Genomic DNA, 17,285 nt, shown 5'->3' on the forward strand with positions numbered 1-17,285 from the left:
TGCTCTAGTGCAAGGATTAGCACTGGTGGAATGGGATTTCCCTCCCCTTCCATACAAGCCCCACAACATCCTCAGATCTGCTGCAGAGTGTTTGAGGATCCCCCAGACCATAATTTTGGGGGCATGCAGGAGGCGGATGAGTGTGTGTGTAAAGTTCTACTACTCAAGAAGAAGTCCTCGTGCCAATGGAACTTTTTTACTTAGTGCTACATTAAATACAGCCCAGAATGCTTGATATGCATTTTGTCTAATCCAGAGGGGATTTTCTTAGGTTCTTATTCCTTAGGAGAAATAACCCAGCTCTCTAGCATGTCAAATCTTCATACTGCCCCCTAACTTGAGAAATTAGATTTGGCATTAGAATATAGCACTTAGGGTTTTAAGGAGAGGTGCTAGATGTTTCAGTTGTTTAAACATAAACTATTAAAGATACAGCTTCTATGTCTGTGCACCAACTTATACATATTTCAGGAAGGGTAAAATTTCCAATACTCTCTTCATTCACTGAGCAGTGAGAACATTAATCCTTTCTTACACGCTGTGCATGAGTTCGATTTGCATAGGGCACAACATTGTGACTACCCATCAAGGCAGGTGCTCCTCTGGGGTACAAACCACAAATCTGTTTGGACAGCATGTCTTCTGAATATCGTGATTGCCTCTGTATATGACGATGAAGCAAATTCTTCAAAGTGCCAAGCTAGAATGAACTCTTTGGGGCAAGGTACAGCCAATACTGCAACATCCTTAATTCTGAGCAGAGTAAATACACTGGTTGTTTTTTTTTAAGCTCCATTGTAGAGCACATTGAAAAGATGTTGTTTCTGGAAGTAAGATTAAATCTAAACATATGACTGATGACGCATTATAGTAATTGGTACAGAACTTTTCCAAATGATATAATTGTGAAGATGGGGAGATAGTTAATATTTTCACATCCAGTGTTGAGATTTACATCTGCCGGTATTTACATGCATTTAAATACATGAGCAACTATCTTCCTAGTATATAATTTCCTATTATGCAAAATCATCTATTGAGTTTTATTGGCCAGTTTTCCACAAGGTTGAAAATCAAGGCTGGAGAACTGCAGCATGTAAAATCTGCCACTAGATATACAGATGATCTGATAGTTTCCCTGCCACCCTTCTGTTCCTTGCCTTAAGAATGACCTCTAAGCCCTCCCAGAGAGGATCTTATTCTTTGTAACTCTACTGACTAGCCCAATCATATTCATTTATTGTCTTTAGATAGTGCGTACCTAGACTGTGATCCTTAGAACTGCATGCACAAAAGAGCTTTTTTAAAAAAACAACAACAACCCAACAAACTCAAATATTGTCACTTCAGTAGGCAGATAGTACAGAAAAACACAGAAGCAAACTCAGTGGAACAAGAGTTGGATTTAGACTGGGGATACTTGAGTTCCACTCCCTGCTTATACAGGCAGGTCATTGGGTGATTTTGAGCTCTACCAGCACAGGCCAAATTGTGACAAATGCATTATGAGGGTTTGGGTGTCTTAAGTTTAAAACATGGGAACTTGGACCACTGAGAGCTGGGTTCAGGTTTTACTCAGCTGTGAAACAATGGTTTTTGTGAAGATAAGATGAATCAGCTCCCATATTTGCCACTGGGAGGAACAGGATACAAGTGTGATAAATAAATGTCATTTTTAACCTGTTGTTTAAAACCAGCTGTTTAAAGCCGAGGCAATTTCTGGGCCCCGTACAGCATGGTGAGGCCCATAAGCACTGATAGTTGCTGGGCCCCAAGCCCCACACAATCACCAAGTGGTTCCAAGCCGCCATTTTAAATGTCTCATGACACCCAAAATTGCCTGACACAGCATTATTCTGGGGCTACATTGGGTGGTCTAGAGCATCACGGAAGATTTAAAAAGGCACCTGCATGACAGGTGCCATTGTAAATTTATCACAATGTCCCTGAGTGAAACTACATGGGGGCTTGGCATTGTGGGAATATTTAAGATGGCGGTTTCCTAGCTTCTGATTCTGACTGGAAGGTCACACCTGTTTCTGTCTAAGCCTTCTTGGGGTTGGGCACTAGCAGGGAGAGGGACATCAGTGGGCAGCATCCCACTGGGTAAATGATGGTGATTATTATTTATAAAATTTCTATACCACCTTTCATCTGCGGATCACAGGGTGATTTAAAGTATGAAAACACAAGGATACATACCATAGTAACAAACAATAAACCCTTCCATCCACAGTTTAAAAGGCCACAGATTGTTTAATTAGCCAAAGGCCTGGGAGAAGAGGAATGTTTTTGCCCGGCACCTAAAGGTGTGTGACAAAGGCCTTTCCTGGCTCGCATTCCTGTTCTCTCAATCAACAGGTGTTATTCCACATGTTAGCTGAGCACAGTTAATATTGCACGGACAGGACCACATGAGTACCAAGTTTGATCACAGGGAAGTCCTTGAGTTTGGAAATTCTGCTCACTTGCAATGCCCTACCCAAAGATTTATATCATCCCTTATCTAGTGATTTCGGTACCAAAGAAGCACAGTGCAAATGCCACTTCATATATTCTCCATCCATAACAGCTTAATGCCTCCTTTGAGGGAATGAAAAATGATAGAGCCTAATCAGAGCCACCTTTTGCTGCCATCGCACAAGAAGCATCTTTCAAATTTCCAAAGGGGAGGGAGAATGGCATTCAGCTGGTGGAGGAGGAAACCTCGGTTCTCAGGGGAATTGACCTTGAGCTACTGCAGCCATTAAATAGATTTGAATAGCAGAAAAGTGCTTTGTAAATTCAAAATGACCAGGCTTGACGAAAGCAGAGAAATTTGCAGGCTAGAGACCAATGCCCTCCTTCTGTCTTTAAAACCACTCTAGTGATAGAAAAGTGAAATCTACATCCATGGATCTATCTCATTTGCAACATGCATGTGAAAAGGGGCTATACTGTTCTGCCTTTGCTTCCTGGTCTTCACCCCCAGAAAAGACAACAGCTCTTAATTATATTGTGTGACCCAGTAGCAAGCCAGGGAGAAATTAATGCTGCAGCATTCCTGAAGCTAAGCATGTGTGGATTTGAGAAGCGCCTGGATGGAAGAAGATCCATGGAGCAGCCTTTTACCTTTCTAGAGGATGATGTGAATAGTAAATACTGTAAAAGAAATGTATTACCGTTCTAATCCTCCAGCAGCCTTTGATGCCTGGTATATATTAGGAACAGCTTTATGGAAATAAATTCCTGCCTCCAGAGTAGAAAGACTGACTTAGACCCTTGGAAATGAGGTCATGACACATGGTCTCTTGGAGGACAAAGAGAACTCCAAGGTTTGGTAATGTGACTGCAAATCACTGATCTCCAAAGATACATTTTCAATATTGTTTTCTTTATGCCTTTGGTATTATCCATTATGATACTGGAATTGTCACTTCCTATCTTTTAATCCCAGGCATCAGTTATGGAAGCAATAGCTGGAGATGGAGTATTGGGTGAGGATAAGTTTTGCCCAGTGATAAGTAGGTTTGGGATGCAACCTCCACCCATTCCTAAGTTTCTCAAAAACTAGGGGAGGTTTGTCTTCCTTGGCAGCTTGTGTTACACTGTGCTTGCTTTGACCATATGCATTTAAGGTTAATTGATGTTTATTTTTTATCTAGCCACTAGAGGATAAATCTGTTAATGATGCTACCTCTACATAGATCCTGCCTTCTCAGGGGAAATTGAATTGGTTCACTTCTTGGCTGCAATCCTGGAATAAACCTAGATGAAATCAGCAAGACTTATTTCTGAATAGACATACACAGGATCATTCTGCTAGTTGCATTTATCTACAATTATTTCCCAGAGAGAGTGGCTAAGGAAGAACCGTCACTGAATCCCAAAACCTACTGATAAGCTACAGTGATACTCCAACTCAGAATGCAGAGTGACCCTCGAATTTCTGCAAACTTTTATGTGAATGCACTTGTAACACTAATATTCACTGTTGGAAGCAAAGTTGTATTTGCTTACAGATAAGAAAATGCTTGGGTTTTTAAAGTTTTAAAAGAAGTGTGTAAAATGCACTGTTATCTCCACCTCATGAATTACCAAAAGGACACTTGAGAGGGTGGGTATCATCACCAAGATCACCCATAGACTTGCCATATTTGAAAAAGAAAAAATCCGGACACCCCCAAAATTGTTGAGCTTTCTTAAGGAAAACACCTTAAGGCAGGGGAGGGGAGGCGGTGACCAGTGCCCCCCACCCACCCCACCATCATTGTTAACCCTTCCATGTAATAGTGCAGCTGCCATAACTAGTGCCCCTCATTTCCTCAGAGCCCAATGTCTGCCCTGGATCCCCTGCCTTTCTGCTTCCCTTGGCGGACACCTCTGGCCACTTCTGCCCCATTCTCTCTGTGGCTCCCCTTCAAACCTGCTCTCCCTTCCCGCCACTGCTCACAAGGAGCCTACCTAGCCTCCTGCAACCATAGAGTCACCTCAGGCCAAGAGTTGGGGGTGGGGCTATTCCCCTAGGGTCTAGAGGCCACCCAACCTCCCTGGATCACAGAGTTCATGGAAAGAGAAGGCAATGCTCTTGCTAATAACACACAGACACACACACAGGAGCCCACATTGCCTCCCTTTTACTTGCAGGAGATGATGTCCAATTTCCAAACATGTGACAATCCACTGGTCATGGAATGACCAGCAGGGTCTCCTTGGAATATCTTAAAGAGTGACTTAGCCTGCTAGGTGTATTAGTACCAAGTTATATGAAGCTTTAAAGGTTAAGAACAAAATCTTGAACATGGCAGCTGGTGCTGATCTTCAACAATGTGTAAAGCTGGGTGTCACATTAAGGATCTTGACAGTTGCATTTTGCATTAGCTGCATGCTTTGAACCAGCTACAGGGAAATTCCACACACAGGGCATTACAGTAGCCTAATCAAGAGATTGTTGTTGCTTAGTTGTTTAGTCGTGTCCGACTCTTCATGACCCCATGGACCAGAGCACACCAGGCGCTTCTGCCTTCCACTGCCTCCCGCAGTTTAGTCAAACTCATGCTGGTAGCTTCGAGAACACTATCCAACCATCTAATCAAGAGATTACTAATGTATAAACCACACTGGCAAGGCTATCCTTGTCCAGTAATGGTTGTAGTTGGTGCACCAGCCAAAGCTGGTGATGAATGTTCTCAGCTCACCTACTCCCTGACCAGTCAATGGCAGATGTGAGGGATCAAAAATAAAAACCTTCTGCACTGTAAAGCATATGCTCAGCTGTGGCCCTTCCCCACAATGGTGAATGGGCAGCTCATGCAGGAAGTTGCACTAGCAAGGTGTAAATTAGTCTTGCCTTTCTAAATCCTTAATATGGGGGGGGGGGGAGAACCACACTTCTCAAAAGTTGCTTGCTGCTTTCAACAGCACAGCTTCCTATCTTTGTCCTTGCATTTGCCCAAGCCATCCATCCACCTGCCATCATCTCTTCTCTCACCTGTCATGCCCCCTGCTCCTTCAGTAAATTAAGCTCTTCCAACAGGAGGAAAAACTATTATAAAGGAATAATGATAATGATAAACAGCACCAGAAATACATATCTCGCTTCTCCCTCTCTCCCCTCATATTCCAGCCTCCCAGAAAGCACAGCATTAATCACTGGGGCAGAAGCTGAGAGATAAAGCACAATTGAAATTTAGCTGTGCATTATGGCATGTGTATGTGTATGTCTGGGCAGGAGGGGAGGAGGAAGCAGCAGAATAATCTGTCATTTTATATATTTATACTGCAGGAGTCGGTCAGGACTGGTTCTCCATTGTTACTGCAGATTAAAATCATTCACATCCTTCTGCTCTCATCAGAGGTCACCTTTCAGAAAAGGGAATAAAGATTGTGGCAACTTAATCCCCCCCCCCCGCTTACTATTTTTTAATCAGTCTGCCATGGGGTTATGAGGCATTGTATGCATCCAATGGGAAAATTAGCCAGCCCTGCAATTTCTCCTGGCTCTGTATATATTATAGCTTGCATACAACAAACCTCTTCTATGTTGGCTGGCTCTTTCAAAGACAACCATGCAAGGGTCGCAAAGCACATGTAAATAGTGTTACAGTGCAGCAATGGCCCCAATATATGTTAGTGCCCAAGTGAGAAGATTCAAACAGTGATTGGTGATAATAATAAAAAATACTCTAAATTGTCAATTTGTCAACCTTTAAGGGTGCCAAAAAAAAAGAGGTGGACCACTTCATTCTGCCTTATGGTAGGATTAGCTGATAAGTTGATTTCCTTTGAGACTGGTGATGGGTTCCACACAGAAGTGGTGAAAGGTCAGACAATGGATTTTAAGCTCTGCTTTCTCCCTGTGTTCATTTGGGAACTGTCCCCAGATCCTCCAGAGTCTGGCCTGATCTAAACTGGATCTGTAATTACCCCAGCTCCTGCTTCAGGATTCCCTGAAGCCTACACTAATGTTACTTCCCCTTTTTTTGTTTCATAATTTGTTTTTATTATTACGTATATCCCACCTGTTCTCCTGGAACTTCAAGATGATATACATTGTCCTCCCCATCCATTTTTCCCCCTCACAAGAACCCTGTGAGGTAGATTAGGCTGAGTGGTCCAAGGTCACCCAGTGAGCTCTATGGGTGACTGGGGATTTGAACCCTGGACTCCCAAGGTCATAGGCCCGCACACTAACCACTACACCACAATGGCTCTCCCTTTTGCTTATGCACCAAGTTGAGGCAAGAATGGCAGAGAGGGCTCTATGGAGTGCCTCTGCAGGGACTTATGCCCCTATGCAATTGCATGTGGCAGTGATGTGACGATCACCGCAAGACAATGCCTAGTGGCTTGATGTATTCATCCATAAAGTTTTTACTTAACAACAGCTTTCCAGATCACCATCTAATTTTTAAAATTGATTGATTGATTAAATGGACAAAATAGTGTGATCCAAGCAAGCTGATGCATTCAATGGCCCACAACTAAGTTGTGCCACGGACCCCCTGGGGCCTGCAGACCACCAACTGGGAACCACTGTCTTAAATCGTTTGTTTCTATCTTTTAAAATGGTAACCTCCCTTGAGTGCCATGGCAGAAAAGTGGCATATACATGCAATGGACGCATGCGCAAATTAATAAATACATAAATATTCTTACCATATTCCTCAGTAAAGAACCGTGCATGCAGACAGGGAAATATTTGCTGTTTCTGCAGGTCCAGCTGTCAATCAAGCAGCTTGTACCAAATCCAAGAGCTCGCAATGACAGGCACAGCTTCCATTTTAGTGACAGCTCACCCCATCGACAAAGAAGAATGCAGTGTGAAACTCCCCGCCCCACCCTTTCTATTAGCTACACAGCACTGTTTCTCACCAAAGAAAACCCAAGGCGTTAATTAGATGGTTTCAAGAAATAGGACTGTCATAACAGCCAGGATGTGTTTCTAATTTCTACGCTGTCATCTAAACGTGAGCCAAGAAAGGTAAGATGTGCATCCCCCACCTCTCAATGAGTCTTGTCAAAAACAAAATGAAAATGTCTGCCTTGGAAGTCTTTTGGCAACGCCTGCAGCTCCCAATCATTTCCCTGCAGGGTATAAATAGCAAGCAAAGCAGACGTGGTTTAAGAACCGGGAGAAAGCAAACCGGATCTCTCTTTCTGTGCTACAAAGCCAATGATTTTTCTCTGTTCATTCCTAAGCAGCCACTTGCTTTGCATTGTGTCTTTCAATGAATCCTGTCATTCTAAGAACTCAAGCCATTCTGGAAATACAAATTTGCTTCTGTTTAACAGGGGTATGTGCATCAGCTCTGCGTGCACTCCAAATAACAAGGCACACTGAGATGGTTCCAGTCATGATTTCACATTCCCAAGTCAGATAGTGCTATTAACAAGGTGTCTCAAGGCAGATTGGGGACCCGCTCAGTTTTACCACAAAGTTCAACGCATAACCTCCCCACTCCTTTTCCTTTTTGAGAAACAAAAACAAGCTGAGTCGGGAAGTGCCCAGAACCTTTGAAGCAAAGATGGAGAAGTGTGGGGAGTGTCTTTCATTTTCACAGATTGGTCTAGCATTTAATTGAAGTGAATTATTATTGCCCAATGCCAATTCAATCCTGGTGATTTTGGAGAGGGGTGTTAAAATAAATGGAGCTGTTTTTCACATGGATTGTCATTCTCCAGCAAGAGCAGGGTGTTAAGCAGAGGTGATACAGAACACGAGGAATCAAACTGGGTAGGAGTGTGTGGGCATGTCCAATCTCAACATTTGGAGCTATGCAGTGAGGATTCTATCTCCATTCATTGAGTATTGTTAGTTCAGTTTGGAACTCTGTGCATTTCAACTGAATACAGTTAGCATTCTCCTTCAGACCCCCATGTGTCAGAAGTCTATTTGTGAGGCTTCTAAACACAAGGACATTGGGAAAGGGACCAGTGTGCGCATCCTTTACCTGCTACCCATTTTAAGCCCACACACATTCTGCAGAAAGGCTAAAGAAGTGTTCGGACTGCAATAGTGTCAAAATTCAGCAATGTCAGGGAACTACTAAGACCCACAGCCAATCAGGGGGACTGCTGCTGGTCCCGAGAGTCCCCTGGTTTTGCTCTTCATTCCAGAAGGAGGGTGCAAATGAGAGGGGCAGTGGTGACAACAGCCAGGAGGCTGAGAGCCCACCCAAGGAATGGGGAGCAGCTAAGGGTTTCTTGCCCAAGCCTCCTCCTGCCCCTGACACACACACAAAAATTGAAGCCAGCACTGGCATCTGTGCTTCGTTTGTAGAAAAAGAGATGTCAGAGCTCAAATCTGCTGGAAACATTAGCCTCTGAACTGGAAAATCTTCCCTCTAAACGCCAATGTGTGGATGAGTTGTTGCAGTTATTCCATGGTGAAGAAGATGGAAACTGCACTTCCCCAAGGGCATTCATCTGTTCATACTTCATATGTTCCACAGCTGAAGCCTGGCATTAACAAAAAATGCTAGGGCTGGGCCCTGATGAACCTACAGCACATAACCCTCCCGCGCTTAAAATTGGAGAAAATAAAATGGAACCATTATATTTTTTTAGCCTATTCACATGATCTGCTATTCTAGTTATCATAACTTGTCTATGACTATGAAGTATGTGTTTAAAGTTTCTGCACTTTAGGGCATTTATTTGCCTGCATTTATACATATTTTTATCTATGCCTTCTGCAAAGAATATAGTTTCACATACGCATTTCCCACCTCTCCCCCCACTTCCAAAGTAGCAGATTTTAACAGGCTGTTGCAGAATACCAGAGGACGTTCAAACTTGTAATTGCATTTGGAAAGCAAACTGGCTCCAGAAACATGCCATACGCTTGTCAAAAAAACTTGAATTTCAAATTGTGATTACTCACACAACTAACAGCTTTTGGGCCAACTTGCATATCATACTTTACCCTCTCTCTCATCACACAGATTATCAAATGTTTTCAAATATATACATTTGAGATAATTTGCCATATAAATAATGTCATCTGTATTTTCCAGGGCCCAAAACATCCACCCACATACTTACTCATTCACAATTGCTTCTACACTACAGTGAGATAGTGCCTAGCAGATTCCTCTGCAGGAATGGGCCCAAATGACCAGCGATGAAGCAAAGGGCAATCACTTTGGGTATATGATTATTCTTTTCCAGTTGAAACCAGGCTCCATTCCTGACATCTCCAGTTACAGGACATTAGTAAGAGGACTGAGAAATACTTTGTTTGGAACCTTAGACAGTTGATATCTGCCACAGTTGATAATACTATGTTCAAAGGACCAGAGGTCTAAGGCAATTTCGTATGTTCATATTCACATATCTGGATCAGGGCTGGCAGAAGACATTCTGCTGCTTGAGGACAAGATGGCATCCCCTCTGAATGCAGACCACATACTGTCCCCACACAGACATTATTGTCATAGTAGATAAACTTTGTAAAATTACTGGGTATTATCCCAGAAACACATTCGAGAACATGAGTGAACTTCCAAATGGTTCTCAGAACAGTAAGCAGGCAACATACAGAGTGCTAACCAGTGAAATCATATAGAACAATTTACTGATTGCCAAGGCTACATACCTAATAATGACACGGGGGTGAGAGGGGTGGTCATTCTGTCTGGCAAGTAGAAATGATGAAATGATCAGAAGATCATGGCATTGAATTATTCCCAGTGCTCTTGGAAAAAGAGCTTCAGTATTGGAAAGAGATATATAATGTTGGCTCCTCCCTTCCCCACCATTGCCAGATCTTCTGTTACCTTAGCCAAATTGACATCAGAGCTCTGGCATCTAGGGCCAGAAAGGGGGCATATTGGGGCCTGCCACAGTGGGACCAGGAAGCAACTTGTGTCCAATAGGGGAGAAAATTAGACAAGGTCAAGAGCCCATCTAACTCTCTCCTTTTCATTTCCTTCCCAATTTTCCCCAATGGGAGGGAAATTGTCAATAATAACAATCCTGGCTTAGAACTCCCTAACCCTATTCAAGCATTCAGGAGAATGTGTGAGGGTTCTAAGTGGATAATACTCTAGCTACAACGTCCTGCATTGCACCCTGATAGGGCAGAGTTCTTATTCATGGCGAGTCCTGTGAGCATGCGCAACTAAAAGTCCTTACCAGTTCCCTTAATACCTTCCAGAAAGATCAAGGATGGAATGCACATGCTCATGGACACTGGAACAGGGCTGGTGTGTGCACACCCACTCCCCACATTAAGCCTCTTTGAATGCTTGAAGAGAGTTCTTATCTTCCACCTAGATATATACCGTATTGGCCCGAATATAAGCCACACTTTTTTTTCCAAATTCCAATTGTAAAAAGTTAAAGTGTGGCTTATATTCACGACCTTATGGTATCGCTGCTGAAACAGCTGCCCACGAGGGCGATGGGGGGTGTGGGACAACGGCACCCGTCCCCGCCACATTTCCCGAGCCTTCCCTGAACCACTGTAAGGAAGGGGGAAGGGGGGGAGGCTGCCGGCAAAGTGGCATGGCTACACCCCCCCCCAGGAAGCAGCCCAGGAGCGTGGAGCAATGGCACACAACCCACCCACTGCTCCCAAGCCTCCCCCAGCTTGGGAGGTAGTGCCCAGAGGTGGTAGTGTTGGGAGGTGGGCACACAGCGCACTCAGAATCTAGCACTGGCCACCAGGGGAGAGAGACAGCGGAAGAAGATTGGAAGAAATTTAAGGATTATCTTAAGAAATATTGCAAAATTAATGAATGTTAGAATGACGTTGGTTTAGAAATTACGTGGTTTCCAGCTGTATTGGATAAGTAAAAAGAAAAGAAAAGCCAAAAATTAAACGAAAATTAAGGGAAAGGATTTGCTGAATTAATAAATTAGAAATTGGAATACAGAAAGGGGAGGTACGAGGAAGTCGGGGAAGTGAGTTATAAGGAAAAAAAGGGATTGAAATTATACTTGTTTTTAATTTTGTCTGTTTGTATTACTGTTTTGTTTTGTTTTTTATATAATTTTTTTGAAAACTTAATAAAAATCTTTTTTAAAAAAACATCAGAATCTAGCACTGGCCGCCCTCCATCCAGGGCGGTAGTGCCGGGAGATGTGTCGCACCCGCAAATATGCCTTGCGGGTGTGGCTTATTTGCGGGTTTGGGCCAATACAGTATTCCTTTTATGCATCTTTGCCTTTCAGACGTGTTGTTATCCTCATTGCTGCCCTATAAAAACATACATATAAGACAAGTATGTACCAACCATTGTGCCAGTAGAACATCACAAACCATAGTGTTGCACTGATAACCCCAGTGTAAATGTCTGTAATTGAGTGGTCAATTGTTTTGCACAGGACATATATTTTTTTGACAACAATAAAAGGTAGGAAGGTAAGAAAAGACAATTTTATGTCATATGAATGGGCTTGTGTGAAGTAAGACAGAGAGCTGGGGCTTTCAAGTCCCTTAATTTTTTTTCTCATTTAGTGCTTTGCAGTCAGTGGATGAAAATGTCACTGGAGACTCATAACAAGCAATGAGTAAATTAGAGGCCAATTTCCTTCTCCAAAAATTATTTTCTTAAGAGTGAAAAAGAAAGTACCTTGGCAATCGCAAGAGGAGACAAGTTTATTTTTCTTTCCCTGACAGTTAGAGGCTAATTATACTGACAAATCTTCTCTGCTGTGTTCCATCACAAGGCATGCCTAAAAGAAAGTGCTGCGAGAGCAGTGTCTTATGGGAAGTTCTGAATCAAAATCCTATGGCCCTCAGCCTAAACAAAATGCAGCTAGGCAACTGTGTTGGACTCTGGTAAAAGGATGGATCCCCAAGCACTCCACTGATCAAACCCTAACTAAACCAATAGGGAGGCTCACTGACGTTAATCAATGATATCTTTCCCCCTTTCTTTCAGAGTTGTTTATTATTACATTTCTATTCTACCATTCTTCCAAGGACAACCATATATACAACAATATAATGTAGTAGGCTAGGCAGTGTGTGATCTTACCCAGACCCAATACTACACAATATTCAGAGCTAAGTGGAGGCTGAACTCAAGTCTTCTGGGTCAAAATCCAACATTCTATCCACTATCCACGGAAGTGGGGAAGTATTTCTGACCAATGTCCCATCCAGCTCCTGAAAATTTGCTCTGGAAGGTTAGAGGACCATCCAGAGCAGAATGAGAGCAATAGGTTGAGGGGGAAGAGGGGAATTAGCAAGAATTGCCTCCCACTATTCTGCCTATGGGTCTTGATCCTTTTCAATGAAAAGAAGGAGCCCTTGCATTCACCCTTGGCATCCATTCATGGTTAACTCATCCATTCTTGGCTTCCTGCAGATCTAATAGTCCTTACTAAGCATATCAAAGCTTAAATATTTACAAATTTAATCAAATCTGTTCAGCTCAACTATGAAGTGACTACTCAGCAAGCATTTGGCTTTACAAATGCTTTAGCTTCAGCATTTACGATTCAGAAAAATGAATTTAATAAAACCCAAAGGTGAAGCACATTTTGTGGGTTTCATCTCAAAAAATTGTCATCAATGGAAACAAGAACTGAAATCAACAACCACTTTTCATGTTACTATTTATATTAATTTTACTGGAGAATTCTATTTTTGGTCCCTTGACACCACATGATTGAGTACATGAAATCTAAATGGATTCAAGTCAGTGCTGAATTTATTTGTTTTCATTTGACTGTTCACAGCCAGTTCCTTGGATTTTGCTAAGGAATGTTCTGGATTTAGGGCATTTTGGACAAACACAATTTGTTGAATGTAGTGTATTAATTTATTTGTCGTAATATTTAGATCAGCTCAAACAGAGGTTGTTATTATTCATATATATTTTCCTATCCTGCTATTCTAGTGCCTATGCACAACTCAGTACAGCTGACAACACATTAAAATCACATTATCATATAAAACAATACATTCAGTTAAGGTACAAAATTACAACAGAGGCAGGAACCAAACAGCCTTAAAAGGAAACACTTAGTAGCCAAAAGCCTGCCCCCCCAAAAAAAGAGTTCACCAGCCACTAGAAAGGAAGTTCACCCACTCTTCACAGAGCATGTTGTGCCACAACGATGGGTCAACCATTGAGAAAGCCAACACCATCCCTCCACCATAAGTGGGGCACAAAGAACCCATATCTGTAGATTGTAAATATCAGCTGATGGCAGCTGAACTGTCAAAAATATAAATACTGGAAACAAAAACCATAGAAAAGGATCGCTACCCCAAGTGTCAAAGGAAAAAAGGGGGCTCAGAATAGAGGAGTTATTGTGCTGTGTGTCATCAACACCAGGTCTGACCAACCAGACAGATCTTTGGCTACTTAAGAAGGCTAGTCAGGTAAAGTTCAAAAAGCTCAACAACAGAAACAAGGCATCTGTCGAGAACAGGCCTGATAGAAATAACAACACATCTCTCATTTTGGATGTGAGACAGCCCTAATCTAACAGCAGCCGTGCACTCCAGGACATTCCCGTGTTAAAAGTAGAAGCATTTAAGTGAACGATAGCCATATGCCTCCGTGTTCTATGCACAGCAGTGAGGCAAAGTGGAATTCCCAAAGAGGATATTGTTAATACGAGAGAAGCTGGTGTGTCAGGGCCCTGAGGTCTGTAAGAGTAATTTAATACAACACATGCCGTTTCCGAACAGACCCAAGCTTGAATACAGAGCAAACTTATGTGTCAGGGGGTCAAAGTGGCACTTTTACTAAGGGTCGGTAGGCAGCTCTGTTAGTCAGAAGCAAACGTGCTTCATTAAATGGAGTGGAACAAACAAGAAATCACAAGTAGGCAAAGTGAACTTTGGACTACACCAATTTCTATCAGCTTAAGCAAGTACAGGCTCCAGGGTTAAACAGAACACCACATATCTCTGCCCAGATGCGCATCGTGTTACTTGTTACATCCCCTCCAAGATTGCTGGTCCTAAAAAAAATATACAGCAGTGACCAGTGCTTCCCCCCACAGGCAACAGAATCACAAGCCACTCGGTGCCAAAACACAACAAAAAAGGGTCCCCCCCGAAAAAAATATTGTTTCTTAATTTTAATAATCGGTACGTCAGGAGGTGTGATGTTTGAGTTTCTTGTTGGTGCTGAGTCTGTATAGGATACAGCTTACACAAATGGAGTTGAACAACTCAGTCGAGTGACTGAAAGGAAGCAAGAACCGTCTTGCACTGTGATAACAATAAATTGACCTGCTCTTGAGACACAGTGAGTTGTAATGGAGGTGCATATTGACTTTTATCTTCCTTTCAATGGAAAGAGTGAAGTGTCAAGAGTTATTGCTTTAATATAAGCCAAGATGAGACCATTCGTTGTGTGAGTGCATCCAGGAAATCATTGCTCTAACCATGTTTTTAGAGGCCAGTTTACACTGTATTAAATCACCTTGATGCTTTCTCAAGAACATAATGACTTAATCAGCTCAACAAGTTGACATGTAGATTAGGTCAAAAACCCTCTGAGAAATAATCTAGGTGGGCCTGTTTCATGAAATATTTCAGTGACCTCGCAACAGACTGATATAATTCCATCAGAATAGACTCAAAAAAATCTTTACAGACTCTGATTAGAGCATTAACTCAGGAACGACACATCCTGTTTCACCTCTGCCGCCCACCGCCACACAAGCCTTGCTCACCAGCATTGTGCAGTAGTGGCTTCTGGCGAGATCTCATGAGGCTGGCCCTGCATGAGCTAACTAAGGGGGAAACCTGGCTTGCATTTTGTTTCATTTTCCCAGAATGTATAAGAACAACATTCCAAATATGACAAAATCCATCAGAATTATTTGCAGTCCAATTTCAAAGTGGGTGACTTTACCTGAGGCCTTTATATAACGCACCATCAATTGTAGCTAATAATTAGAACTGATTCATAGCCACCTGATTTTTCAGCGAGCAAAAGATGTAGAGCCTTGACAGGCAACCAGGAGAAATAAAGCAGCATTTAGCATTTAATGTCACACTTTCAGCAACATTTGAGACCCTGATTATGATCTGACATAGTCCTGCCTTGCTGAGTCAAGTTGTTTTTACTGGTGGTGAGAACTGACATAGCCACGAAGGTCCAGGAACAAGATCAAATGTTTGGGCAATGGTGCATTACCATTGTGGGGAAGCACAACTCAAAAAAGGAAAACAAAAGCTATTGATGGCTTGGACTGGAAAACAACCATTCAATTAGATGAGCTAATTAGAAATAAACCACATTATGAATGAAAGGACCATATGATCCAATAAATTCTATCATGCAGGTATAAGACACCTCTATACATGTGAAGGTCTCTGTGAAATGCCTGGTGAGCTCTCTGTTCTACTCAACGCAGACAAAGAAAGCAGATCAAGCAATCAATAATTATTATTCAGAAGAATCTCATTTGTACTTGGGGAAGAACACAGTCTACTGCTGCTTCATCAAGGCAATTATATTTGATCTGTAGATTATTTTCTGTCTGCAATTATTGAAAAGATATATTGAGAGTTTATTAAGCCCTAAAGGGCTTAACGAAGCTGCAGTCAGAGAAAAATATATACCTCCATGACAATAAGGGCTATCAGAGATTTCAAAAGCACCTGATTGAATGAGCCTCAGACTCTGAAAGCAACCATCTGACAATTCCCACTTTAATATTAATATTCCACTTTAAATATTATTATTATTTAATATTGTTAAAAACAGGAATGAAGAACAACTCAGCTTGGGCAACCCAATCCACTCTATTGAAAACTTTGCCACTAAAAAAGAAATAGCATACATGAGGAACACTAATCTGCACTGGCTTTCCAGAATCTACCATCGTGGTCTTCCATTATCAAATTCCACAGATTTATGAAGTTCATATTTTGTTCTCCACACAGGAACAACCAACCCTAACTTAATGAGTGGGTCAAACAGTATCACAGAAGAACTTGGCCTCATGTCTGCACATACAACAATAATTCAAATGGAAACTGAGAGTGAACAAGTTCTGTGCTGAATTTTATCATTAGATAAAATCAGAAAAAAACATAAACAAAAAAGAGAGAGAGAATCTGGTCGTAAGATATATTTGAGAAAACACAAGCCAGCTATAGAGACTTCAAATGACTCACCTGAATGGTAGGTGTGGAGCGGTTTCTTCGGGTTGTAGTAGTGGCCATAGTAGTGGTGGTCTCCATGACTGTTGTAGACATCTCTGGTGGCATGGAGGTTGTAGGTGCGGTTCCCAAGATGGATGGTACTTCTCCCACGAGCCGGACACTTCCATTGATCTTGATGTTGGGGCTGCTCTCTGCTGCCATGTTCAGCACTTTCAAACCATTGTAATAGAGACCGGAGAGCTGGCCTTGGAAGAGACGCCCTCTATCTTTTCCTCCAATGGCTATTTGCGCCTGGGTGTTGAAGATCGTTAACTGTCGTCCTAAGTGAAGGGGGGGGGGGGTTGAATAACATTATTGGCAGGAATATTTCCCCTTTTTAAAACCCTTGAGTCCTGGCTGAAATGGACCAAAGCTCGAAGCAGGTTTTCTGATGTGGTGGTGATGGCAATTGTGGTGATTAAATGGCAGGAATGCAGTACCATAAATAGCTGTCCCGATGTGCCACAAATCATGATAAGCCTGAACAACAAAACAATGGATCCAGATCTTTGTGGTCTTGTTCCCGTAAAAATAAGCACATTCAGGAGAAATTTTACCCAAACCTTGTTTTCATTTCAAATTTAAAAATCCAACTCTTTACATATTGTTTTGGGAACTTGAGAGAGTTTAATCCAAGCCAGAACATCAAAACCTCCTTAGTTTTTTGCCCTCTCCA

General features: G+C 42.2%; 1 protein-coding gene across 32 annotated transcripts in view; it reads right to left on the bottom strand.

Moving 5' to 3' along the window:
- NRXN3 (neurexin 3) overlaps positions 1-17,285 on the bottom strand; it is a 1,202,656-nt gene that overhangs the window by 113,065 nt on the left and 1,072,306 nt on the right. For all 32 annotated transcript variants that reach the window (XM_083730619.1, XM_083730616.1, XM_083730611.1 and 29 more), the window contains one exon: positions 16,583-16,890. In XM_083730619.1, coding sequence (XP_083586745.1) covers positions 16,583-16,890 — 308 coding nt within the window. The remainder of the gene's footprint in view (positions 1-16,582; positions 16,891-17,285) is intronic.

The sequence above is a fragment of the Podarcis gaigeae genome (genome assembly GCF_964106915.1).
Source record: "Podarcis gaigeae genome assembly, chromosome: 1".
Taxonomy (NCBI): domain Eukaryota; kingdom Metazoa; phylum Chordata; class Lepidosauria; order Squamata; family Lacertidae; genus Podarcis; species Podarcis gaigeae.